A 26,383-nucleotide genomic window follows, 5' to 3' on the forward strand; every position below is an offset into this window, starting at 1 on the left:
GAATTGTGCTCTACAGGATTTTCAGTGGCTAATTTTTTGCAAGTATATTGCCAGGACTTTTCTTCCAAGGTGCCTCTGGGTGGACTCAAACCTCCAACCTTTTGAGTAGAAGCCGAGTGCATTAATTGTTGGCACTACCCAGAATCTAACTCTCACTGTCTCCACGCTGCTTCCTGACCATCTTTCACCTGGATGAAGACAACCTCCTAAATGGCCTGCTTCCACATTTGCCCTCCTCCAGTCCTTTCCCCACACAGCAACCAGTGATCTCTCTTAAACCTAAGTGAGATCATGTTGTTTTCCTGTTTAACATTCTTCAGTGGCTTACCAATCCACCTAGAAAATAATGTTTTAGCTTCTTACCATGGCCTGGAAGTTCCCCTCAATCTTGACAGGACTCACTGGCTTTTCTGTTCCTAAAACCTCAGGGTCTTTGCACTTAAACTTGCTCTTTTTTCTTAGTGGGACTGTTGTTCCCCGATTCCCCCAATTTCCACATGGCTGACTCATCGCTCAGGACTCAGCTCAAATGTCACCTCATCAGGAAGGCCCTTCCTGACCACTGGAAATGAAGCTCCACCCTTCGCCCCCACACACTCTCACACTGCTGCGTACCATCCAGTTGTTTCCGACTCATCACAACCTCACAGAACAGAGCAGAACCGCCCCATAGGGTTTCCTAGGTTGTTAATCTTTACTGGAGCAGATCACCAGGCCTTTTCTCCATCGGACCTGCTGATGGGTTGAAGCAGCCGAGCACTTTAAGCATTGCACCACCAGGGCTCCTACCCTCATCTTACCCTATTTAATTTTCTTTACCGCAGCACACATCGCTGTTTAGTATTATGCTTATTTATTTACTTGTTTATTGTCTACCTCTCCCTGCCGGGAAGTAAGCTCAGCAAGGAGAGAACTCTTTCTCCCTAGTTCACTAGTATATCCTCATTGCCTAGCAAGGAGTAGACACTGATATTTATGGAATGAATATATATGCTCCCTAGTACCATCTGCTGAAATGCCCAGCCCCCAACCTCCCCAAACCGCTGCACCACACCCAACTCTGAAGCTTGATTTTAGTAAACTCTTACCTCCTGCTAACCACATCTGGGCTCTGCATTAGATCTGCTGCCTCATATTCACCAGCTCCTCTGTGCCCACCCCACCCTATGGTGCACTTGCCACTTCAGCCCCATAACCCAGCCCCTGTCTTGTGCCTTGGCCCCCGTGGACTCCCTGCTTCCCCACACAGGCACATACACACACACTTGGCAACTCCAAATGTATTTCATGAGACAGTCATGAAGAAGGGGGGGAGCTAGACACTGGGATGGCTGAGGAGTAGGGGAAGGAGGGTTGCCAAGGTCTCCTGGAGGTTCAGCCCTGGTTGTCCCCTTCAAATGGTGGAGTCATTGGCTGATGCTATGTCGTGCAGCTGGTGGCGGAAGGAGAGTCTGGCTTTCCTGCTGAAGTAGGCACCAGGAGGCTCTGGGGAGGGTATCCCGCTCTCAGCCACCATGGGGGCCGTGGGTGGGCTGGGATCTGCAGGGGCAGCTGGATCGAGGCCTAAAAGGGAGATTGGAGGAGTAAGAAGAGAGTTGTGGTCAGGGTTCATCTGCAACCTCTTCCCCACTACACCCCCAGAACTGAGGAGAGAGGCTAGGGAAGATGCCTGGGGGCCTAGGGGTGAGGGGGTCTGCTGCAGAAGCAGGGATTGGGAGAGGGGATGTCGAGGGAGCAGGGCCTTCTTTGTGGGCACACAAGGGCCCCATGCTTGGTGCAATGCTTTCTGTTGGTGTCTTGAAATTCTTAATAATTTTTATAAAAAGGGCTCTGCCTTTTCCTTTTGCACTGGGCTCTGCAAATTAGCCAGTCCTGTGGGGGAGTGACGGACCCACCCCACTCAAAGACACAGATTATCCTCTTTCCCTTTACTGGTTTGGACATTTATCTTTCTACCCCATGTCTGTCTGGCTGTTGTTGCATGCCTATCTGCCCGGCAGTCCCCTGTTATTCTCAGTCTCCCCCCATACCTGCTCCTCTTTCAGTCCTCCGCTGTCTCCGGCACCCACACCATGGGAAGCACCATGCCCCCTTCAGACCCATCTCAGCAATGGAGGAGACCGCGATGGTGGGAATGGCCAGGAGGGCTCCTGGGTGAGGGGTGTGGTTTCCAGGCCCCCCCATCAAGGGCAAACTACCACTTAGCCTCAGACCGGCCTGGTGATTATAGGCGCCAGGGGACAGAAGGGAGAGAGGAGGGAGGAGGAACGGGGTGGAAGATACCCCCATTCTACTGCTATCTTTTTGCACTCTTCTAATTGTGGGGTTCTCTCTGATCCCCTTGGAGAAGCAGGAGGATGTTGGCAGGGGTGGCACTGTAGAGACAGACACAAAAGTGCTGTGACAGACAGATGCAATGAAAATTCAGTACAGCAATTCCAGACACTTCTGGTGCCAGACTGGACATTGCTGGGGGCTCATTTGTATTTTAGAATGAGAACTTGGGGTGCCCAAGATGTAAAACTTTAGTCTCTCTCTCTCTCTTTTTTTTGTTAGGATAACTCAAACAAGAAGCTTTACCAGCCAGAGAAATGTTATGTTCTCATTAAATGGTCTGACAGCTCTTGCCCCTTTTATGAAGATAGTTGTCATTGATTAATTATGCTCTGCCAGGTAGAAGCTAGGGACTTTTACATGCTATCTCATTTAATCATGTGCACGATCTTTTGAGGTAAGTGTTATTGCTGTCCTGATTTTACAGATGAGGAAAGGAAGGCACTGAGAGATTAGCTGGCTTATGCAAGGTCATACAGGCATTTATGAACAGAGGCCAGTCTGACCCGAGAGTCCCCTGTGTTGACCACCTCACAGGGCTTCCCAAGCAGCATGTCCCTGGCAGGCACTGATCCCCTCAGCCAGGTCTGGGGCGACCAGAGACTTGGCTGGGATCCTTGGGTCCGGAGCACCCCACCCAGGAACTCTAAATGCTTTCAAGTAAAGCTGGCACCCTAAGGGTGCCATGATATGGGGAAGGTCGGGAGCCACTGCTGACTATACCGTACTGCCTAATTTACACAGAAATCTGTTTGCTTTCTGTTTTTTAAGTTAACTTTACGGAAGGAAGAATTTACATACAATTTAATGCATACATATTAAGTGTATGGTTCCATGAGTTTTAACAAGTTACTTAAAAAGAAAAAAAAAAAAAAACCAGCTGCTGTATAGTTGATTCTGACTCATAGTGATCCTGTGTGTGTCAGACTAGAACTGTGCCGCATCGGTTTTCAACAGTTTTTCTCTTGAGGAGCCTCTGGGTATTCTTGAACCTTCAACCTTTCAGTTAGCAGCCGAGTGGGTTAAAAGTTTGCACCACCCATGGACGCCATGTGCCCCTTTACAGTCACTCCTTTCCCCATTCCCTGTACCAAGAAGGAGCCCTGGTGGCACAGTGGTTAAGAGCTCAGCTGCTAACCAAAAGGTTGGCAGTTTTGAATCTACCAGCCGCTCCTTGGAAACCCAATGGAGCAGTTCTATCCTGTCTTCTAGGGTCACTGTGAGTCGGAATTGACCCCACAGCAAGCGAGTTTAGTTTTTGGGGTTTTGTACCAAGTAACTACTGATCAGATTTGTATCACCACTGATTGTTTTTGCCTGTTTTAGAACTTCAGGTAAATTGAATCATATCGTATTACACTTTTGTGAACAGCTTCTTTCAGCATATTTTTAAAATTCATTCATGTTGTTGTGTGTATTAAACATTAACAAAAGTATACATCAGTATATTCACAGAGTTGTACAATTATCATCATTAGTTTTATCCTATTTTCATCACCCCCAAAAGAAGCCGCATATACCTTAGCAATCACTCCCCACTCCCCCTCCCGCCAGCCCCTGGGAACCACTAATCTTCTTTCTGCCTATGTAGGACATTTCATATTAATGGATCATATAATATGTGGCCTTCACTTAGCATAATGTTTACAATTTTCTTGGGTATTTACCCAGGAATGGACTTGCTGGGTCATATGGTAACTATGTTTAATACTTGGAGGAATTGCCAAACTGTTTTTCAACTTGGCTGTATCATTTGATGATTTGTTCATTTTTATTGCTGGGTAATATTCTACTGGAGTCCCTGGGTGGCGCAAACAGTTAAGCGTTCGACTACTAGTCAAAAGGGTGGCAGTTAGAACTGACCCAGAGGTGCCTCGGGCCTGGCAGCCTGCTTCTGGAAGGTCACAGCCTTGAAAACCCTGTGGAGCAGTTCAACTCTGCATACATGAGGTCACCACGATTAGGATTCAACTGGAAGGCAATTAACAACAATATTCTGCTGTTAGAATATGATGCAAATTCACCAAAATTAAAATTTTCTGCTCTTCAAAAGGCACCATTATTAAGAAAATGAAAAGACAAGACACATTCTGAGAGAAAATATTTGCAATAGAGAAGTCTGATAAAGAACTTGTATCCAAAATATATAAAGAACTCTTACAATTCAATAAGACAAATAATGGGATTTAAAAAAAAATTGCCAAAAGACTTGGACACTTAACACAAGAAGATATACAAACGGCCAATAAGCACATGAAAAGATTGTCAAGGTTACTAACCATCAGAGAAATGCAAATTAAACCACAACATACCACTTTGCACCTATTAGAATGGCTAACTCATGTTAAGAAGACTGACATGATCAAGTCTGGGAGATCCCCAGAAACTCCAACTATCCCACGTTGATTTTGGAAATGTAAAATAGAACAACCATTTTGGAAAACAGTTTGGCAGCTCCTCATAAAGTTAAACATAAATTTATTACATGAGCTGGCAACTCCACTCCCAAGGGAAATGAAAACATATATCCACACAAAGACATGTACAGGAATGGTCATAGGACCTTTATTCATAACAGAAACTAGAAACAACCTAAATGTCCATCAAAAGGATAAAGAAATCTGACTTCTTATGGATACTGAAATATCTTGTCTTTTAGGACATGAGGATTTTCCTGTTTGGTCCTAGGTTGTAAGTTCCGGGAGAGCAGGTTCGGCGGCTGTCTTGCTCACTACTGTCCGTCCGCTCAGTGTCTGGCAGTGAGCAGGTGCGCAATAATGTTTGGTGACTGGGTGAAAGCATGGATCAGTGAATGCAAGCATGCATACCTTAATTAATTTGTAGCCACCATCGCTCGGGTCTTTTACTCCTTCTATCTACAAACACTGGCTGGGCCAGGCCCGAGGTAGTTCGTTGCCGGCCCGGGACGGGAGGCAGCGGACGCCCGTGGCGGACGCGCGTCCTGCCAGGGTTCCAGCCAGTGCAGGCGGGATGGTAAGGACCGAAGGGCCGGCGCCCGAGCGGAGGAATGCGCACCGCCCCGAGCGCCCACAGGGCGGCGGCCGGCCCGGCTCGGACCGACGGCGCGGGACAGACGAACAGACCGGCGGACAGTAGCCAGCTGGACGCACCCACCTGGCCGCGCGGCCCCCAGGGCAGAATGAGCCCCCGGGCAAAGGCTGCTCGCGGGCCTGCGGGCGGGCCGAGGGCGGCGGGGGCGGGACGGGACCGACGAGAATCCCGCGGAGGTGAGGCCGGGGGCCGTCCCGCCCCCGAGGGCAGGCCCTGAGTCCCGGCCCCGCCCCGGGCCGCTGGGGTGTGGGCTACGCCGCCCGCTGCGCTCGGCTCCCTCCGCTCGGAACCCGCGCCGGCGCCGGCCGGGGCTGCCAGGGTGAGGCTGGAGAGGGGCGCCGCGGGGGCCTGGGGCCCGGAAATCGGACGGGGACGGGATGGGCTTGGACTGCCGGGCCTCCTGACGCAGCCGCACTCGGATTTCGGGGTTTCTCTCCCGAATCGGGAGCGCGTAACTTCCTCCTTCCCGCCTGGATCTATCTGGTCTCCCACCCTACTTGACACCCAGGGTCCTTCCTGCCCCGGCTTCTGCTCTGTCCCAGTTCGGGGCCACCCGGGCCTGGCCCAGTGCCCATTGGCTCTCTAGTTACGGGGCGGGGGGCGGGGCTGAGGGATTCAGGATGCAGAACTGAGGTAGGGGGATGGATGGTCAAGGGGGTTCGTCAGGTTCGTTGCAGACCGATCCGGCCGTAATCAGAGAGAGGCTGGGGCTCAGCGGGAGCCAGGTGAGTGGGGAAGAGGAAGACCTGTGGGAGATGGTGGTCCGTAGGGGCTGGCATAGGGGGCAGGGTTCTTCCAGGCAGGCCACCTGCCTGAGGCCTCCCCATGTTCCTAGGATGATGGCCACCCCAGAGAGCCTGTTCTCCACTGGGGGCGACCTGGACCCAAGCCAGCTACAGATGGAGCCCGATGAAGTGGACACCCTGAGGGAGGGAGAGGACCCAGGTACACAGAGAGGACAGCCCTCAAGGAGTGGGGGACAAGGGGACTGGGGCCTCCTGGATGGACACTCTCATTTTGTTTCCACCCAGCTGACCGGATGCACCCCTTTCTGGCCATCTATGACCTTCGGCCTCTGAAAATGCACCCTTTGGTGTTCGCCCCTGGAGTCCCTGTCACAGCCCAGGTGGTGGGCACTGAAAGATACACCAGTGGATCCAAGGTGGCCAGGCTGGCACCAGGAGGCGGGTGAAGGGAGGACTGGCAGAGTGGAAGACTGGGATCCAACTTCAGTTCTTTGCAGGTGGGAACCTGCACCCTGTATTCTGTCCGCTTGACTCATGGCGACTTTACCTGGACAACAAAGAAGAAGTTCCGCCATTTCCAGGAGCTGCACCGGGACCTCCTGAGACACAAAGTTCTGATGAGTCTGCTCCCTCTGGCGCGGTGAGAAGGAGCAAAGTGCTTACTGTGCAAGGCAGGCGCCTTTCACCCCATAGAAGCACGAACTCCCCATCCTCATGATTTCTTCAAGCCTCTCTCACCCCAGCCACAACCTTTCCTCCTCCCAACTCTGGCCGCCAGGCACCCCTCCTCACCCTGGTTGCCAGAAAACCTTCCATGCTCCGCTCTCCCTGCCCATGGTTTTGTGCCAATACCTCGGCCGGGCTCAATGCCCAAAATGCCCTTGGCAGTCTCCTGCATTCTCTTGTCTCCATTCCCAGGGTAGGGGGGCTCCCTCCTGCCAGTCTCTAGGCTTCCTGCCCTCCCCCAACACTCCACCCAGTGCTCCAGAGGCCCAGGCACCCAGGCCTTAGCTCTTACCTGACCCTCACCCCATCCCTTCCACAGCTTTGCTGTTGCCTATGCTCCAGCCGGAGAGGCCACCAACAGAGAGATTCCCTCTCTGCCCCGAGCGGTTCCTGAGGGCTCCGCCAGACACGCAGCCAGCAAACAGGTGAGATCAGACACCAGGTCTTCTAGGAAGGGGTTTGGTGTGCAAATGGCTCTGGTCCCATCTGTTTCTCTCTCTTCCCTCCATCCCCGCTTCAGAAGTACCTAGAGAATTATCTCAACCGCCTCTTGGCCATGTCTTTCTACCGCAACTATCACGCCATGGTAAGGCCCTGGGACTGGATGCCTGGGTCCATTTGAGCTAGGAAGGATCATCAGACTACCAAGGGAGCTAAGGACCAGGGTTGGTAGGGTCTGAGGGACTGAGAGCCAGGGTCTCTCCTCTGAGCCTTTGCCTTCTTTTGCAGACAGAGTTCCTGGAAGTCAGTCAGCTGTCCTTTATCACAGACCTTGGCTCCAAAGGACTGTGAGTGTCTAACACCCCTCACCCAGCCATCTGCAAACATTTCAGGATCTCTCCCTGCCCTGAGAATAGGGAATGCAGTGCAGAATGGGTTGGGAGGTTTGAGTTCCTCATCTAGTATCTCTTCTTGATTTTCCCTACAGGGAGGGGGTGATCCGCAAGCGCTCAGGGGGCCACCGGGTTCCTGGCCTCACCTGCTGTGTCCGAGACCAAGTTTGTTATCGCTGGTCCAAGAGGTGAGGGCTGGGCTGCACGGCTGGGCACTGGGTGGGGGTGAGGAAGGAGATCCGAGGGCAGGGAGGAACGGATGGAGCCCTTCCGCTCCAGGTGGCTGGTGGTGAAGGACTCCTTCCTGCTGTACATGTGCCTCGAGACCGGCGTCATCTCATTTGTCCAGCTCTTCGACCCTGGCTTCGAGGTGCAAGTGGGGAAAAGGAGCACAGAGACACGGTATGGGGTCCGCATTGACACCTCCCACAGGTAAGGCCGCTTGGGGAGTGGAGAGCCAGGCCTAGAGCCCTGAGGGTTGTTGAGTGGGAGAGACCATGGAAGAGAAGAAAGTTTCTACCAGGGAGCTCGGCCAGCCAGATGCTTGGGACTGTTCTTAAAGTCCAGGCTCAGAGAAAAGGGTTTGAATGTAAGCCTGGGAGAGGGGCTGATAAAGACAAAAAGGAACTCCATTCATTCACTGAACCTAAGTGTCTGGCATCATACTAGGTGCTGGATACGCAACGGCAGGTATGTGCCCTGTCCCTATGGAGTTGTGAGTCAGGGACTAAGACAGGAAGTGGGAAAGAAGTGCTAGTCAAAGGGGGGAGGTCTCAGGGCAAGGCCAGAGGCATGGAGGTGGAGGGTTAGTGCTCCATTTCATTGCTCCTGTCCAGGTCCCTGATTCTCAAGTGCAGCAGCTACCGGCAGGCACGGTGGTGGGGCCAGGAGATCACCGAGCTGGCTCAGGGCCCAGGCAGAGACTTCCTACAGCTGCACCAGCATGACAGCTATGCTCCGCCCCGGCCTGGGTCCCTGGCCCGGTGGTGAGACACTGACATCCCTTCTGAGCATGTCTTGACCCCCGCGGTGTTTTTTGACTCCTTTACCCTCTCTTTTATCTCCTATGACCCTTCCGATCTCATTGACCCCCTTTGACTTCTGTCATCTCCCTGACCTTTTTAAGCTTGCTGATCGCTCTGATCTGATCTTTCGGATCTTAACCCCTTTGACCTCCAAACTCCTCTGACCCCTGACCTCTCTGATCTCCTGTGACCTTAATCCCCTTCCCGTACATCAGCTCCCTTTGTTCTCTCTGCACTCCTCAAGTCTCTCTGATGTATTCATTCATTTAGTAAACATTTTCTAAGCACCTACTGTGTGCCAGGTCTAATGCTGGGAATGACACAGGATTCTCTGGTTTCCCCTCCAGTTAGTTGAGTGGGTGATTCCGTCATGAAACAGTGTGAACTTGCCACACTAGCGATAGATGCAGAGTGAAGAGCCCAGAGGAGGAGCGTCTGGCCCAGCGTGGGGATGTCAGGACAGGCTTCCAGAAGGCAGGAACACCAAGGTTAGCCTTAGCAAGACAAAGAAAATGGAGACAGCTGTCCGAGCAGAGAAGACAGGAATAGCCTGACGTGTCTGGGAACCAGCAGGATTGCTTGTTGTTGGAGCGTGAGGAGGCGTGGTCAGAGAAGAGTCCAGGGGAATCCGCAGCGTGTGATCATGCAGGGCCCCATGTGCTAGGCGCTAGGCTAAGGAGGTTGAACGTTATCACAGGCCAGAGGGGAGTCATGGAAGGAATTTTGTGTTGGAGGTAGTTTTGAGAATTTTTTTTTACAAAAGAACTAGTAATAGCTAATGCTTACGTAGCACTTAACTATGTGCCAGCAACTGTTCTAAGTGTTTTACGTGTGTTAACTCGTTAAGTGCTCACGATAACCCTATGAGGCAGGTACAGTTGTTTTCTCCATTTTACAGATGAGGAAAATTGAGGCAAACAGGTTTAGAATCTTGCCTAAGGTCACACACCTTGTCAACAGTGGAACCAGGTGGAGGTCTGGGTTTAGTACCTGTGCTTAACCACCAAAGTAGACTGTTGGTTATTAAAAAGTCTAACAATATGGAAACACATTTCCCGCTCATCGACCACTCCTTTACCCCAACTCCCTTCCGGCAGTCCCTCCCGACAACCCTATTTCTCTCCCCAGAAGCAACCCTGGCGACAGTTTGATCTGTATCCTCCCAGGTCTTTTTCTGTTGTTTTCATATGTGCACGCACAGCTGTCTATTTTAACATGAACAAGTTCACTCTTCTGTGACTTACTTTTTCACTTAACACATGTGTTAGAGATTAGACGTTTAGGTTACTTCCAATTTTTCAGTTTTATACAACTGCTGAGATGTACACAATCTTTGCCTAAGCATTTTATAGGACGTAAGAAACCCTGGTGATACAACACTTAAGCGCTCGGCTGCTCACCAAAAGGTTGGTGGTTCGAACCCCCCCACCAACCGGCTCTGTTGGAGAAAGGCCTGGTGATCTGTTTCCATAAAGATTACAGCCTAGAAAACCTTATGGGGCAGTTCTGCTGCATCACATGGGGTTGCTATGAGTTGAAAATCGATTTCACAGCACCTAATAACAACAACAACTTTCCTAGAAATATAATTACTGGGTCAAAAGGTGTGTTCATTTAATATTTTAATAAACCAAAAACCCAATGCCATTGAGTCGATTCCAACTCATAGTGACCCTATAGGACAGGGTAAAACTGCCCCATAGTTTCCAAGGAGCGCCTGGCGGATTCAAACTGCTGGACCTTTGGTTAGCAACCGTAGTACTTAACCACTACGCCACCAGGGTTTCCAATATTTTAATAGGTACTGCCAAATTGTCCTCTAAAAAGGCTGTCCAAAACCAAACCCATTGCCGTAGAGTCGATTCTTATTCATAATGACCCTATGGGACAGCGGAGAACTGCTCCACAGGGTTTCCAAGGTTGTAATCTTTATGGAAGCAAATTGCCACAACTTTGTCCTGAGGAGTAACTGGTGGGTTGGAACTGCCAGCCGTTTGGTTAGCAGCGGAGCACTTCACCACGGTGCCACTGGGGCTCCTCTCAGTGTATATTCTCATAGTCTATGAGAATACCCGCTTTCCCATGTGCTGATACTGTATGCTCCCAGTGATTTTAATTTTTGCCAACCTAATGGATAGAAAAATGGGTTATTTCATTTTAATTTCAATTTTCTTGTTTACTAGTGAAACTGAACATCTTTTTCTATGATTGACCATTTTACTTTCCTCTGTGAACTGTCAGTTCTTATTTGTTCACTTTTCAGTTGACTTATATGTCTTTTTTCTATTAATTTGTTAGAGCTCTTTATGTATGCTCTATTACTCCTGCCAATCAATCATTTTCTTTCGTTTATTGTGTCTTCTGTAACTTGTATTTTTATTCAGTCTGTACTGGCAAATTCATCCCACTTTGATATATCTGATACCATCTGGCCTCTCTGATCACTCTTGATCTCTCGTCCCTGCTCTCGCCTCTGACTCATGACTGTCCTCGGTCTTCACTCTCCAGAGCTCTCTGACTTCTGACTCCTCTGACCTCCTTGGCTTGGCCTCCCCCCAGGTTTGTGAATGGGGCGGGTTACTTCGCGGCTGTGGCAGATGCCATCCTGCGAGCACGGGAGGAGATTTTCATCACAGACTGGTGGTGAGTGGGGGAAAGGTCCAAGCAAGAAGAGGTGGGAGAGGGCCTGTGGCAGTTCAGCTTGCTGGCCAGAGCAGGAGGTGGAGGAGGAGGAGTGGCTAGTTGTCTGGGCCTTTAGCTTGCCCCTCACCCCTTGCCTTGAATTCCAGGTTGAGTCCTGAGGTTTACCTGAAGCGTCCAGCCCATTCAGATGACTGGAGACTGGACGTTATGCTCAAGAGGAAGGCGGTAAGGAGGGTGGCCCGGCTAGACGGTATGTGGCTTATGGATGGAGGTTGCCTAGAAGGGACTGTAGCATGGGAGAAGGTAGGGAATCTGAGGCTTCAGGGGGAGGAAATGTTCCTATCCTGGCACAGTGTTGGCAAACATCGCTTCTCCTGGCCCCTTCCTCCCTGGTGAGAACTGACAGATCCCTCTTCATGTTCCCCTCTACCTGGTATAGACTTCTCTCCCAATACCTGTAACACTTCATTGTGTTACCTACGGGGTGCTCACACCTATCTCTCTCACTAGACCGATAACTCCTTGAGTGGAAACACTGACTGATTGATATCGCTAGATCCAGTACAAGGCACAGTGTCTACCATGTAGGGGGCATCTGTGGATGTGGGAGGATGGATGGAAGGAAGGATACATGATAGAGGGTGGGTGGGTGAGTGGATGGATAGATGATGGAAAGGGAGAAGGGTAGGAGGTGATGAGGTTGGAAAGGTGGATAGACGGGAGAGTGGGTGGGTAGATGGGAAGATGGATGGATAGATAAGGGTAGGTGGGTAGATAAGTGGATGAAGAGAGGATGGATACTAGGGTAGTTAGGAAAATAGCTGGGTGGATGAGTGGATGGATGAATGGGTAATCAGATAGATGCTCAATCTAAGTTTGCTGCAAGCCTCACCGCAGAGTGTAAGTGGCAGAGCATCCAAGATCTCCAGGCAGGGTGGAGGGACAGACAGGAATCCTGAGCCTGGGGAAGGGCTTTGGGAAGGTGGAAAGGGGCCATTCTGGGAGAGACATTAGGGTCTGATTCCCCCCATTCACCACAGGAGGAGGGTGTCCGTGTGTCTGTACTGCTGTTTAAGGAAGTGGAGTTGGCCTTGGGCATCAACAGTGGCTACAGCAAGAGGGCTCTGATGCTGCTGCACCCCAACATAAAGGTGACTCTCGGGCCTCAGAGACCTCTCCCACACTACAGCCCTCCTCATCACACTTCCCCATCCCCTCAACCTTCCTTTCCCTGAACATCTCATCCTTTCATTTTCCCATTCTCCCTCCCAACACCTCATCTGTCTTCCCTTACCTAAACCCACCCTCATGAGCTGCCCCACACCTGTTCCAGGTGATGCGCCACCCAGACCAGGTGACTTTGTGGGCCCATCATGAAAAGCTCCTGGTGGTGGACCAAGTAGTGGCCTTCTTGGGGGGGCTGGACCTTGCCTATGGCCGCTGGGATGACTCACACTACCGACTGACTGACCTTGGGGACTCCTCCGAATCAGCCGCCCCTCAGGTAATCCCCCAAGGCCTTCCTGAGTGCCTCCAAACTCAACTAACCTAAAATCTACATTCTTTCCCAGCTTCCGCCTCTCCCTACCCCCACCCCCACCCCCCGGGGCCCCAGTGATTCCAAGCACTGCTCAGCCTCTCTGGGACCCCCAAGAACCCACTCTGAAGATACTCAGTCTCTTCCCCATTTCTACTACCTGCGCCACCCCTGATTCCTCCAGGGATATCAAATGCAGCTGAAAGGAAGGGCTGGGAGTCCATCTCTCTCAGTTTCATTCTTCCTCCCTGTATCTCCTGTCTGTCTGTCTATACTCTTGCAGTCCTTCTGCCTTTTCTTTGGCCCTGGCTCTGTATGGCCCATGACCCTGGCTTGGGCGTGTTCCTCCTACAGCCTCCCACCCCGTGCCCAGGCTCTCCAGCTACCCCAGACCTCTCCCACAACCAACACTTCTGGCTGGGCAAGGACTACAGCAATCTTATCACCAAGGACTGGGTGCAGCTGGACCGGCCTTTTGAGGGTGAGGGCCCCCCTCCTCCAAAGCCCCCAAGAGCTGGGAGCAGGGGTATAAACTGGGACAGAGACTGAGGATGAGGGTGAGATGAGATGGATCGAGGCTGAGGCAACCTTCCATCTGGTAGGCTCTTCTCCCTCCCTGCCCCAAGTGGCCCCAAGAGACCAGCCCTGCCCTCTCCCCTGACTCTCCTGGGACCCCCAGATTTCATTGACAGGGAGACCACACCCCGGATGCCATGGCGGGATGTTGGGGTGGTTGTCCACGGCCCCCCAGCCCGGGACCTCGCCCGGCACTTCATCCAGCGCTGGAACTTCACCAAGGTGCTCACTCCCTCCTGCGGGCACTAGAGGCTGGGAGAGAGACAGGGGCAGCTGACCACCTCCCTCTGACACTGCCACCCTCTACCTCAGACTACCAAGGCAAAGTACAAGATACCCATGTACTCCTACCTGCTGCCCAAGTCCTCCAACACTGCAAACCAGCTCCCTTTCATATTCCCTGGGGCACAGTGTGCTACTGTGCAGGTGAGGGCTTCCACCTCCTGGCCCTCTCAATGCCCCAGCCTACTCCCCTTGCCTGGGAAAGCCCCACTCCACCCCCCGCCATGACTACTCCTCTCTCTGGTGAGGACTGTCTTTTGCCACATCATGTTCACCGCTTCCCTCAGGTCTTAAGGTCAGTGGACCGCTGGTCAGCAGGGACTTCGGAGAACTCCATCCTCAATGCCTACCTGCACACCATCAGGGAGAGCCAGCACTTCCTCTACATTGAGGTCTGACCGGGGTGGGGTCTGTGACAAGAGGATGGAGGGGATGGCCTAGGAGGGAGACATACGATGTTAGTGAGTGTCACTGAGGACTAGGATAGCTGGGGCTGGGCCCTGAGCCAAAGCAGAATCCTGAGCCTGGTCCTGGCCTGGAGCCTGGGGTGGGACCTGGGGGCAGGGGCAGGGGCCAGGCTGCTGATCTCTATCTTTGGTCCCTGCACCAGAATCAGTTCTTCATTAGCTGCTCAGATGGGCGGACGGTTCTGAACAAGGTGGGCGATGAGATTGTGGACAGAATCCTGAAGGCCCACAAGTAAGGTGGACTGGCAGGAAGGTGGGGACTATGAGCCTGGCTTAAGCCCAACTGGAGTGGGTGCTCTGGGGATAGCTCACACCTCTGACTTTACCCCCCTCCCTAGACAGGGGCAGTGCTTCCGAGTATATGTGCTTTTGCCCCTGCTCCCTGGCTTTGAGGGTGACATCTCCACAGGTGGTGGTAACTCCATCCAGGCCATTCTGCACTTCACTTACAGGTGAGCCCCCAGGCAGACTCTGCTTCTCCATGGCCCCATCCCACCCATACCCCTCGTTACTCTGTCCCAGGCCCTTCCTGCCTTTGAGGCCTGCCTCTCTCCTGGTGTCCCCACCCCCTCTCCTAGGCTCTGCCTCCCTCACACTTTCTTTTCCCTCAGGACTCTGTGTCGTGGGGAGTATTCAATCCTACATCGCCTCAAAGCAGCCAGTGAGTGCTGGGGGCTGGGGTTGAAGCTCTGGGCTCTGGGGGAGGGGAGGTTGGGAACCTGGAGCCCAGAGGGTGCAGTGGGGAGAAGGAGCCTCTTTCTTGTGTGCCTCTGGGCCTGCTGACCTGAGACCACAGGGGACCTTTCACTGCAGAGAGATGTACACAGACCAGACTCTAGGAAGGTCTTCTGAAGAGGAGGTGGGAAGGATAGGGCAGCAGCTGCATGAAGGGGGCACTTCTCACCTTATACACACACCCCCCCCTCATCCACAGTGGGGACAGCATGGCGGGACTACATGTCCATCTGTGGGCTCCGCACACATGGGGAGCTGGGTGGGCACCCAGTCTCAGAACTCATCTATATCCACAGCAAAATGCTCATTGCCGACGACCGAACAGTCATCATTGGTCAGTGCTGGAGCTGGGCCCCTGGCCGTGAGAAGAGGGGTGGAGGGATGCAGGGGTGGAGGAGGGTCCAGCCAGGGGCAAAGAGCTGAGGGGGTGGGCTGATGGAGACAGGACTGAGGCCCAACTATGGATGGAGGCCAAAGAAGGCGTGTTGCCCACAGGCCGGTGGTCTGGTGAAGGTGCAGGGGTGGGGACACTCCGGGCCAGGCAGACACAGTCTGTCTTGTACCCACCCCAGGCTCTGCAAACATCAATGACCGGAGCTTACTGGGGAAGCGGGACAGTGAGCTGGCTGTGCTGGTTGAGGATACAGAGATGGAGCCATCCCTCATGAACGGGGTGGAGTATCAGGCAGGCAGGTTTGCCTTGAGTTTGAGGAAGCACTGCTTCAGGTATGGCCTGGGGTGGGGGGCTGCAGGGTGGAGGTGGCCAGGGCTCTCTGCCTTTCAAGCCGGGTATGAGGGGTGCATAGAGGTAGTCTGGCTTTCCCAATAGGCAAACTAATCCAGTTTGGGGTACCAGCAAAGTAGGGACACCAAAAAGAAATATTTTTACAAGAATTTGATATTAAAAAAAAAAATAGAGACAAAACTGTTGGACTCGTTTACACGTATTTTACTGTTTAATATTACATCTATTTTGGATGACCTGAGAGGAACTAGAGAATTTTTCTGGTACTCAGTCTCTCTTAGGGTTTTCATCTGGCCCTGCTGGATCCCTTTCTCCCATAGCATGATTCTCGGGGCCAGTGCCCAGCCAGACCTGGATCTCCGAGACCCTGTCTGTGATGACTTCTTCCAGTTGTGGCAAGAGACAGCTGAGAACAATGCCAATATCTATGAGCAGGTGGGGGTGTGGGGCGTGGCCTAGGGAGAATGTATGGCTCATGCTCTCGGGTGGAATGAAGAGAAGTCCCACCACACAGCTATTCTCAGGAGGGGGTGAGGGTCTGGGGGTGCTGACTACCAAGGGATTCAATGGCCCAGGGTCAATGTGAGTGGTATTGAGAGATGGTATGAGGGGAGTGGAGGACTCCAGCCGAGTAGGACTGGACCCTTGGGAGAGTCTCACCAAGCCTTATTGGCTCCCACTTCCCTCCTCCCCACAGATCTTCCGCTGCCTGCCATCCAATGCCACACGCTCCATGCGGGCACTCCGGGCATATGTGGCTGTGGAGCCTCTGGCCACGGTCAGCCCTCCCTTGGCACAGTCTGAGCTCACCAAGGTCCAGGGCCACTTGGTCCACTTCCCCCTCAGGTTCCTGGAGGACGAGTCTTTGCTGCCCTCCCTTGGCAGCAAGGAGGGCATGATACCCCTGGAGGTATGGACATAGCCGAGGCTCCAGGCAGGGGAGAGATCACCAGCTGCTAGGCTTCACTTTGTCTGGCTCCTGCCCCTTAACCGTGTGGACTGAGGGCAGTGCCCTTTGAGACCCGGGGGAGGCAGGCACCCCCAAGGGGGACAGAGAAGTCACAGAGGCCCTCCCTTGGGAAGCAGCCAAGGAGCCACTCCCAACTCTAGACTGGCGAGTCAGGAGACGGGCCCAGAGAACGGCGTCCTCCCTGCCGCCCAGTTTAAACCAGTGCTACAGAGAAGCAGCACAACTCCTGCTGGGACACCTGGGGTCAAGCTGCTTACTCCAGAAGGAGAGGACTCTGCCCTGGGCCGTCCCCATCGCCCCCCTCCTCCTCCTACCCTTGAACCCTCGCCTGCTCCGGGGCCTCTCCCAGCCTGTTTCTGCCAAGGTGGAGGAAAGGTCGGAGCCACTTCTGACTTCAGCCCTCACTGCGGGGGCTACACTAACCGCCTTCGCCAGCCTGCTGACAGACACTAACTTTGTATCAGTACAGTAAGTGTTTCATAAATAAAAGTGTAGAAAAAGTCCCTGCCTTTTCCTTGGCAAATCCCAGTGCTCATCTGAGCCACCTCTCCCTGCCTACACAGAGCACCAGTCTCCGCATCCACGGGAGGGGACATTCTCCACCCCACTCGTTTCCTCTTTCTCCTGTCTCCGTCTCTGCTCTACCTGATTGTGGCTTCAGGAGCTCAGTCACCTGGCTGCTGGGAGAAGAAGGTGTTTACTTAGTGATGCCTGGGTAGAAGGATGGGCAGAGCCAGACCAGGGCACCTGGGGAAGTGTGGCACTGACCTTGCAGCTGCATGAGGGAAGGGTGCCAAGCAGGGCCTGGAGAGACTGCCTCTGGCTTCTCGAGGAATGGCACTGAGAGAGGCTTATGGAAGCCCCCAGGGGAGTGGTTAAGGGTTTAGGCTTCATTCACGTCAGGAAGAACTGGGCCCAAATTCTGGATTTGTCACTTATTAGCTAGGTAACCTTGTCAAGTCACATCACCTCTCTGGGCCTCAGTGGTGCCAACTGGGAAAGCCATGACTGGCTTTCTCTAAAGATTCATTCACTGATTTAAATATTTATTGATCACCTCCTTGGGTGGTACAAGGAAGGTCTGGTAATCTGCTTCCTTAAAGATTATAGCCAAGAAAACCTATGGAGAAGTTCTACTCGGTAACACACAGGGTTGCCATGAGTTGGAATCAACTCCACGGCAACACGTATACTATATTATTTGCCAAGGACAGAGGTAAGTACCACAGACAAAGTCCCCACCCTTTGCCCTAGAGCGTCTCTGCCCAATACGATAGCCACTAGCCACATCTGGCTATTTAAATGAATTAATATTAGAAAAAAATATATAAGTTTTTTCCTTGGTCTTACACTAGCTACATTTCAAGTGCTCAATAGCCATGTGTTGCTAGTGGCTAGCATATTGGACAACACAGGCATAGACCATGTCCATCACTGCAGTGCAAGATTCTATTGGTCAGTGCTGCGCTAGAGAGAGGAGACAGACTAAATTGCACAGTCTGTGAAAGAGTGTGGCACACGTCAGATTGAGGATGGTTATGTCCTGGGTGGAGAGAAAAAGATGGGATAACAGAGGGATATACAGAGAGAGCTTCAACTGTAATTGTTAACTTACTTCTTAAACTCAGTGGTGGGTATATGGATTTTTGTCATACATATATTTTAATATCTTTTTGTATGTCTGAAGTATTTTGCAATTAAAAGAAATAGTTTAGTATAGGTCCTGGCTCGTGCCCTTCATTCCCCCCAGCCTCACTCCCCGAAGTCTTGGGATTGGCACAGAAGCATGAGGAAACTGAGGGAAGTGGAGTGAGGAGTTTAGGAAGCCTTCTTAGAAGAGGGAGTCTGTGTGGGGTGATGGTAAGAAGAGAGAGAACACTGTTGTCTTGCTCCCATCCTCTCCTTTGAGTCTAGCCCTCCTTTCCTCACAAGAAGCCACTTCCACACAAGAAATCCCCTCTCCCACTCATAGAGGTCCCTGGGTGCTAATTGGCATTCTTTTAATTAGCCTCATTATCAGCAGTAAGTGCCTCTTTCCCTAGGGAGATCATTAACTCATTAACTGTGGAGTGGGGTGGAGGTGGCAGTGGCTCCAGGCTTGGCTGGGGGCTAGGTGGGCTTCTCCACACTGTTGGTCTATCTGCCCTTCTCCCATTAGGCCTGGAGTTTCTTTTTTAAAAAATATTTTATTTTATTTTATTGATTTAACACGTAACATACACCCAATTCAACAGTTTCTACAAGTACCATTCAGTGACTTTGATTACATTCTTTGCGTTGTGCAACGTTTCTCACCCTCCTTTTCTGAGTTGTTCCTCCCCTATTAACATAAACTCACTGCCCCCTAAGGTTCCTATCTAATCTTTCCAGCCGCTCTTGTCAATTTGATCCCATATAGATAGATCTTAAAAGAGTATAATGCTCAGTGCAGACATTATCAGTGAAGCTAAACTATTTGTTTTCAAGAAGACTTCAGGGGATATTTTTGGTTTAAGGTTTAAAGATTATCTCAGGGCAATAATTTTGGGGGTTCATCAGCTTCCATGGTTTCAGAAAGTCTGGAGTCCATGAGAATTTGAAATTCTGTTCTGCATTTCCCCCCCTTTTAATCAAGATTCTTCTCTAGAATCTTTGATCAAAATGTTCAGCAATGGTAGCTGGGCACCATCCAGTTCTTCTGATCTCATGGCAAAAGAGGCAGTTGTTCATGGAGGCAATTAACTGCACGTCTATTTCCTTCTCCTATTCCTGATTCCCCTTCCTCTGTTGCTCCAGGAGAATAGAGACCAGTTGTCATGCCTAGAATGGCTGCCTAAAAGCTTTTGAGACCCCAGGCACTATGCAAAAAACTAGGAGGTAGAACAGAAGCATTAAACACGTTATTAGGCCAATTAACTGTGATGTACCATGAAACCATGGCCCTAAACCTCCAAACCAAGGAACCAAATCCCATGAGGTATTTGGTTGTATACAAACAGCCTCAGCAGCTACTCTTTTGTTGTTGTTGTAAATATATTTATCACATAGCTTTTGTCAATTCAACTTTTTACAGGTGTACAATTTATTGATAGGAATTACAATAATCAACTGTGCAACCATACCCTCAATCAATGTGATTTTTCCATGTCTGTAAATGGAAATTCAGTACTCTGTAAGTACTAACCCCTCCCCTTCCTCCCTGCTTCCCGCCCCTGGTAACCACGAATAAACTTTGGTCTCTATGCATTTGCCTTTTCTTGTCTTTTTACATTAGTGAGTCATACAATACTCATCCTTTTGTAACTGATTTATTTGACTCAGCATGTCTTCAAGTTCCATCCATACTGTTAAGTGGAGCCCTAGTGGCACAGTGGTTAAGAGATCAGCAGCTAACCAAAACGTTGGCAGTTCGAATCCACCAGCTGCTCCTTGGAAACCCTATGGGGCAGTCCTACTCTGTCCTACAGGGTTGCTAAGAGTCAGAATCCACACGGCACATAACAACAACAACAACCCAGACAACAGGTGCCTTCATTTAAGTGTTGTTGAACCTCTTGTGGTTTCCTGGCCCTGTGCTGAACAAGACTGACATCATTCCTGCCTTTAAGGAGATTCAACAGACACTTACAATTCAATGTTAAATGTTACTGTGGGCTTAAGCCAGGCAGCTAAAACAGAAGAAGAGCCAAACTCAATCTTAGTGGGTCAAAGAAGCCTTCCTGGAGGAGGTGATTTAGATATGTAGGACAGGGCAATGGATGATGAGAGAGGATGGTCAGGAGGCTGAGGAATATTCCAGGGAGAAAAAACAGCAAGTGCAAAGACTGGAAAAAAGTATGCTGAGTTCTGAGGACTGTGTGTAGTTGAGTACTTCAGGATGGCTGAAACATGTGAAGTTGAGTGGTGTAGTATTGAACAAGGCAAGAGAAGCAGGCAGACTCTTCAAACGCCTTTGATGCCACACTTTTGGCTCTACCTAGAAGGTAGTGTGGAGCCAGTGAAGTGTCTTAAACAGTGACATCAGAGCTGAGTTTTAGAAAAATTATTCGCTGGGTATAGAAAATCAACTTGAAGGGGTCAAGCAGGGAAGCTGATAGAGTAATGGAGATGAGAGGTGACTGCGGCCCGGACAAGGACAATGGCAGGGTAAATGGGGTGGGGGAGATAAGACGATGGGAATCCCAACGTTCTAAGGATAAGGGTCCAGAAAGGAGGTAGTTCAGCTTCTTTCCAAGAACCTTTCTTTCAAAGTCTACTAACTAATGTTTATATTAAGGCTGGAGATGGGGTCTCTCACAGATAGTGTTGGTGCCGGAAGGGATCTCTGAGATCATACAGCCTCCCCCCCTCAGTTTCACAGTGAAAGAAAATCCCAGAGAAGCAGAGCAACTTGTTCAAGGTCACACAGCAGGGCTAGGCAGTACGTGACTCCTTTTTACTTACATAGCATTACCCAGCCTCCAGCAAGGCTAATGGCTGGGGGTGTTGTGCCAACACGTTTAGCTAGATCTAAGGTGAACCAAGCAAGATTTGAAGGCGTTGGACACAGATTCCTCCTTCCCATGCCACCCCTTCTGCCGCGGGGCTCCAGTGATCAATGAATAATCGTTGAAAACAGTTCCTTTGTGCAGAACACTTTAAGAGACGTGCAGAGACATAGGTTTGTGGTAGAATTCCCTATCCTGAGATCCCCTCCTCAACATTCCCAAATCCAGACAGGGAAAGGGCTATGGGGCATTCCCGAGGCAGCCAGCCCTCCACCACCCCTAACTCCCACGTGCTTTCTTCAGCCAGGTTCTCACGGAGAGGCCCCTCCCCCAGAGGCTCGGCTGTTGCCATGGCAATTGGGTGGGTGGACAGCCCATCCTATCTGCAGGCCACCCAGCCCTCGCGTGGGGAGTTGCCATAACAACCCCCCTAGTAATAGAGGGGGGGTTGGGTCCCGCCCCCCACTCCCCGCAACTAGAGAAGTGGGTGGTTTGATTGGCAGCTGGGCACACAAAGAAGGAAGAAAAGGAGCCAACAAAAACCTAAGAGGAAAATGCGGGAGAGAAAGGGCAAAAAATAGAAGCGAAAGAAACACGTGTGCGCACGCGCGCCAGCCGGTGGGCGCGCTCTGCGGCCGCCTCGGCCACCGCCCACTTCTTTCACGCCAGGTTCGCGCGGTCGCCCAGTCCTCGCGCGCGCCATTCGCCCTCTCACCTGCGCCTGCGCGCAGGTGTCGGCGCCTAGGGGGAGGGGGAATCCGGCGCGCTCGCGTCACGTTCGCTCCTCCACCCTCCCAGTGCGGGGCCACGCCGCGCCTGCGCAGGAGAGGCGGGCGGCTCGGGTTGCAGGCTCCGGGGCGATAGCGCCTGTCAGTCGGTGGGTCGGTCTTCCTGCCGGCCCTCCCCCTCCCCGTTCTCCGGGGGAGGCGCGGTGGAGCCCGCCCCGGGGTCCCCGATGGGGGAGAAGCGGCGACGGCGGCAGTGGAATAACCAAGCCAGAGCGTGAGCGGCCCTGGGGCCCCGTTCCCGGCGGAGGCCATGGGCGACCCAGCCCCCGCCCGCAGCCTGGACGACATCGACCTGTCCGCCCTGCGGGTGAGCGCGCCGTCCCCCAGCCTCGCCCTGGTCCGCGCCCTCGCCGCCGGGGACCGAGGTGGCCGCACGCCTCACGTGCTCCCCGGGCACCCCTCGGCTACCCCCACTCCCCGCGGCGCCCCTGCTCCTTTCCTGGGCTCCTGCCGTGGTCGACCCCCCGGCTTCTGCTCCCCTTCCCTCCCCACTGGCTGCAGATTCTGGGAGCTAGTTTGGTCTCCACCCTGTGGTGGAGGGTGCCCCGCCCCCACACTTCTCCGCCACCCCTACCTTCACCTCGAAGTACGGGACCCCCTTCCTCCCAGGTGATCGAGGGCCACCCTCTGCTTCCCTTAAACTTATGTCCCCCACCAGCTGCAGGATCCTTCCCGTGGTGCCTCTCTCGGGCCCCTGACGTCCTCTTGGCCCTCTATCCACCCTTGCCCTGACTTCTTCCTCCCCTCCGCCTTCTCCACCAATTTTGACTTTGTAACTCGTCTTGACAGCCTCCCCCTCGCCACCCTCTCTTCCTCGCCCACCGCTGAATTGCATCTCTTCCCCGGCCGATATTTCAGCCTCCCCACTCCACCCCACACCTCCTACCTTCTCCCTCACCCCCGTGTTCAGTTCGTATCCTTTCTCTTGTGTTTCAAGTGCAGCAGTCCAGAACCAGGCATTTCCGGTCTCGGGGTCTGTGAATATTACATTACCAAGCCTGCAGCAGTGTGGGGCTGGGAGGAGAGACAAGTGCACTGGGGGAGGAGAGAAAGGAAGCGTTTATTCTCTTCACAAACTCTGGCCTGGCCTAGGAAGAGGATGTTTATATGTACACACACACAAACACACGCTGCATGCGGCCGGTCGGGAGGTTTGGAAAAGCAGTGGGGATTTATATGCCGGCTGGGGAGGGCGGTGGAGATCTCTCAGGGGAGAGGCTAATGACAAAAGGGGTCAGAGGAAATAACTGCAGCAGGAATTTCTTCGAAACACCCATTTATTGTCCCCCTTGGGGCTCTTACACGCTCTGGTTTAGGAGCTTTCAGCAGCCTTTATGCGTTTTCTTTTTTTCAGCAGGAAGCTCCTGCTTAAGGGGAGAGTTAGTGATTTCAAGGTGAACACCCCAGACATCCAGGTGGTTTTTTGGCCCTGTGTCCTTGGGGCTTTCTCACTAGGCCAGGGTGTGGGGAGAGCAAGATTTCCCACCTCTAGGTTAGCTTCTCTGGAGGCCCCTGTTCAAACAGCCTTCTGGCTTTTGAGTTAGCGGGGAACATGGCCCGTGTAGGGAAAAGGCGGTCAGCCACACAGGTGCCCCGGATATGACTGGAGGGGAGAGGGGAATTGAAGAGAGCAGAGTCATGTCGTTAATTGGGTTTCTCTAGGTGACACAGTTTTTTTCTTGCCATTCAGGTCATAATTTGTTTGGTGCAATGTTGGGCTATGAGACCTGACTTGCTGGAGATAAGGTGATAAGTTGCTAGGAGGGAGACAGTATTGAATTGGGGGGGGGGGGGGGCGTGTTTGGGGGAGGGGCTCTGAAGGCTTTAGGAGGGATAGTCTTAAGGCCAGAGTTTAAACAGGAATTCTCAAGTCAGTTGAGATAGAAGAAAAAAATCCACCTCTGAGTAAAAGTCCCTTAATAGGCTGTGCTCTGGGATGAACCCTCCACCTTCCCATCCCACCTCCGTTGTTGATTAACTCTGGCTGCAGATTCCTGTGGCTGTAGTGACTGAAATACAATAAGAACTGGGTGGATCCAAACCATGACCTTTGGTTGGAACCTTGTGAGACTCTGGGCTTCTCTTTTCTTTTAGTCTCTTGTGGTGTTGGCCTGGACCCTCAACCTGGAATTTCCAGCAATTCTGGAATCCCTCAGACCTTGGATATGGCATTTCCTTCCTGGACTTCTCTGCTTGAAGCAATGTTAGCCTCCTTCCTCGATTGCTTTCTGCCTTATTCTCCTTTTTCTTTCCTCAAGAGAGCCGGGTGACTTGCTCCCAGTGCTTCCGTCTGTCCTGCCTCACGCTTCTCAGAAAAGTGCTCCTTTCCCCGACTACCACCCCAGTGCCGTGGGCTTGTGCTTTCTCTGACATGGGGCTAGAGAGGGCCTGCTCTCTCCTTGCTGCTGACCTTTTCTCAGTGCCTTTCCCCTCCACCCCACCTCAGAAAGCTGCTGTGGCACTGTGAAGCTGCGCAATCATCTCTTCTTCTGTTCCTGTCTGCTTTTCAGTGAGAAATGGAAACCTAGAGAATTAGTAGCAAAGCATGTTTCCCTTTACTACCTCATCTTGTAATAAGGGGTTGAGGGTTGGAGGGAGAGAAACATATTTATTTATGTTTCCCCAGCATCTATTAGCTGCCCTTAAAGAGCCCAAGTTGTCTTTCTCCTCTTGTTTCAAGATGAGGCTTGGTTTTCGGTTGGTGATGGAAGTAATAGCTGATGTTAGGGAGGATTGAATTGCATTAATCTCTTAGCCATGTGTGAGGAGACTGAATGGACCTGCTACTTTGTGACCTACAGCCACCCTTGACCTCTTCGAGGCCCCATTTCTCCACCAGCACAATAGCTCGGTGTGGTGTGGAGAAGCAAGGGCTTTGGAGTTGTATTACTGAGCTCAAGTCCTTGCTTCCTCACTTTCTGTGTTACCTTGGCCTTGCACCCCCTTATTCCTTTACTTGCTGCAGATTATGCAAAAAGCTTTACCTGTCTAAGGCCCTGTTCTCTCATCTATAGGGTGAGGATGGTAATAGTATTAAACCCTAGAGTCGTTGAGGATTAAACAACACACTGCATGTTAAGTACTTAGTCCGGTTCTTGGCACATAGTGACCATGTGGTAGTCCTTACTGTTATCAGATGGAAACCCTGGTGGCGTAGTGGTTAAGAGCTATGGCTGCTGACCAAAAGGTTGGCAGTTCAAATCCACCAGACGCTCCTTGGAAACTCTATGGGACAGTTCTACTCTGTCCTACAAGGTCGCTGTAAGTCGGAATGGACTCGACGGCGATGGGTTTGGTGGTTTTTTTTTTAATTGTTACCAAATGGCAATCAGAGAAGCCTTCTAGGACAACTGTATCTAAAATAACACTCCCTCTCCCACCTTATTTTTGTATAAAGCTTTATATAAACTTTTATATAGCACTCCTTTAGTCTGCTTTATTTTTCTTCATAGTATTTTTCACTAGTTGATATTCCTATTTATTTCTGTCAGCCCCAATTAGAGTGTAAGCTCAGTGAGAGCTAGGACTTGGCTTTGCTTATTTTTGCATCCTCAGTGCCTATAACAACGTTTTACACATAGTGTGGGGCTCAAATACTTGTTGGGTAAAGGCATGTAATCACAAGTACAAAAAAGTTTTTTAAGTAAACATCAAACTTGTTAGGCTTCCTCTTGCCCTTCTTTTATATACACACAGTTAAGAATACATCTTCTCTGAGTTGTTTTTGGAATCAAACCTTGGCTGGTGGTAAACAGCTCCGGAAGCCTCCATGTGAGAGAGGCCCTTGAAGTAAAGCTAGGATCATCCAAGAGAAAATTTGGGCCTCTTGTTTCAAACCTTCTCTGTGTCCTAGCTTGGTTATATTCCAGGAGAATCTTCTGACTTGAAACTCTTGGCTCTCGCACAAGGGATAAGTATCAGCGGAAGTAGATGGGACAAGGAGGAGGAAGACCCCAGGCTGACCTGCTTCCCTTTGCATACCTCCTTTTGGTTGACCCACTTCATAAATCATACAGCTTCTCTTTACTGTCCAACCAGCTAGAAGTTTTAGGCTGCAGTGCCCTTGAAACTACAGAGCTGTACTTGTGTTGCTCACTGAAATGAGCTGGAATGCCGTCAAGAGAGACTTGTTGCTAGGTGGTAGTTGCTGACAGAGATGTTCTTTTTCAAATGTTTTTTTTTTTGTTGTGTCTGTTCTCTGGAGAAGTCTCTTTCCCTTCCTTCTCTCTTCATGCGGCTGTGGAGCCAGCACCACTGGGAAAGCTGGCAGCTCTGGGCATGTATTTCTAGGCCGCTGAGCAACAACACGGGACTGCTGTTGTGTCCTGATGTGCTGGCTGTCCAAATGTTGATGGCAGATGCCTTAGGCAGGGGAATGGGAAGACAGACCTCCTGTAGCACAAGTAATAGCATTAAGTGGTGACCTTTTTTTCTAGGC

At 51.5% G+C, this 26,383-nt stretch overlaps 3 protein-coding genes across 21 annotated transcripts in view; 2 read left to right on the forward strand and 1 right to left on the reverse strand.

The window, feature by feature from the left end:
- Nucleotides 1-1,274: 1,274 nt before the first annotated feature.
- C19H17orf114 (chromosome 19 C17orf114 homolog) lies at nt 1,275-22,968 on the reverse strand. Of its 3 annotated transcripts, XR_007514259.1 has the most exons (8): nt 22,832-22,968; nt 14,125-14,211; nt 13,620-13,744; nt 7,858-8,074; nt 7,171-7,325; nt 5,163-6,699; nt 4,198-4,305; nt 1,275-1,563 (listed from the first exon to the last, which is right to left on the reverse strand). XR_007514259.1 is itself a non-coding variant. In XM_049861610.1 (4 exons), exons 3-4 carry the CDS (start codon nt 2,287-2,289, stop codon nt 1,394-1,396), a joined length of 429 nt encoding a protein of 142 aa, XP_049717567.1. In that variant the 5' UTR covers nt 2,290-2,375; nt 4,198-4,305; nt 5,163-5,250; the 3' UTR covers nt 1,275-1,393. The 3 variants fall into 3 exon arrangements, 1 of the variants encoding a protein (XP_049717567.1); XR_007514260.1 differs by lacking the exon at nt 7,171-7,325; XM_049861610.1 differs by lacking the exons at nt 7,171-7,325; nt 7,858-8,074; nt 13,620-13,744; nt 14,125-14,211; nt 22,832-22,968 and adding an exon at nt 2,031-2,375 and having other exon boundaries at nt 5,163-5,250.
- Nucleotides 5,639-19,907, forward strand: PLD2 (phospholipase D2). 7 transcript variants are annotated; one of them, XM_049861595.1, is made up of 26 exons: nt 5,639-5,725; nt 6,084-6,131; nt 6,242-6,351; nt 6,438-6,568; nt 6,650-6,792; nt 7,198-7,303; nt 7,399-7,464; nt 7,608-7,666; nt 7,807-7,899; nt 7,991-8,143; nt 8,548-8,697; nt 11,296-11,379; nt 11,526-11,604; nt 12,420-12,530; nt 12,713-12,883; nt 13,271-13,397; nt 13,596-13,714; nt 13,805-13,918; nt 14,062-14,166; nt 14,385-14,473; nt 14,580-14,693; nt 14,853-14,902; nt 15,176-15,310; nt 15,549-15,702; nt 16,042-16,156; nt 16,419-19,907. In XM_049861595.1, the coding sequence occupies exons 3-26, from the start codon at nt 6,243-6,245 to the stop codon at nt 16,641-16,643; spliced, it is 2,802 nt and encodes a 933-aa protein (XP_049717552.1). In that variant the 5' UTR covers nt 5,639-5,725; nt 6,084-6,131; nt 6,242; the 3' UTR covers nt 16,644-19,907. The 7 variants fall into 7 exon arrangements, with proteins under 7 accessions (XP_049717552.1, XP_049717553.1, XP_049717549.1 ...); XM_049861592.1 differs by having other exon boundaries at nt 5,658-5,725; nt 6,073-6,131; XM_049861596.1 differs by lacking the exon at nt 6,084-6,131 and having other exon boundaries at nt 5,642-5,725.
- MINK1 (misshapen like kinase 1) overlaps nt 21,877-26,383 on the forward strand; it is a 59,453-nt gene continuing 54,946 nt past the window's right edge. For 3 of the 11 annotated variants that reach the window (XM_049861584.1, XM_049861589.1, XM_049861588.1), the window contains exon 1: nt 21,881-22,252. In XM_049861584.1, coding sequence (XP_049717541.1) covers nt 22,196-22,252 — 57 coding nt within the window. In that variant the 5' untranslated portion in view covers nt 21,881-22,195. Of the gene's footprint in view, nt 22,253-26,383 lie in introns of all 11 variants that reach the window. The other 8 variants (XM_049861579.1, XM_049861587.1, XM_049861581.1 and 5 more) reach the window with 6 other exon arrangements.

Source organism: Elephas maximus, chromosome 19 (assembly GCF_024166365.1).
Source record: "Elephas maximus indicus isolate mEleMax1 chromosome 19, mEleMax1 primary haplotype, whole genome shotgun sequence".
In the NCBI taxonomy this organism is placed as follows: domain Eukaryota; kingdom Metazoa; phylum Chordata; class Mammalia; order Proboscidea; family Elephantidae; genus Elephas; species Elephas maximus.

Excerpts from the sequence above, each read along its gene's own strand:
- C19H17orf114 (XM_049861610.1), bottom strand. The coding sequence starts at position 2,289 with ATGGGGGTATCTTCCACCCCGTTCCTCCTCCCTCCTCTCTCCCTTCTG. Across the intron at positions 1,564-2,030 it reads GAGGACTGAAAGAGGAGCAG|GCCTCGATCCAGCTGCCCCT; the intron begins GTATGGGGGGAG and ends TCTCCCTTTTAG.
- PLD2 (XM_049861591.1), top strand. The coding sequence starts at position 6,162 with ATGGTGGTCCGTAGGGGCTGGCATAGGGGGCAGGGTTCTTCCAGGCAG. Across the intron at positions 13,398-13,595 it reads GCTGGACCGGCCTTTTGAGG|ATTTCATTGACAGGGAGACC; the intron begins GTGAGGGCCCCC and ends TGGGACCCCCAG. Across the intron at positions 13,919-14,061 it reads CACAGTGTGCTACTGTGCAG|GTCTTAAGGTCAGTGGACCG; the intron begins GTGAGGGCTTCC and ends CGCTTCCCTCAG.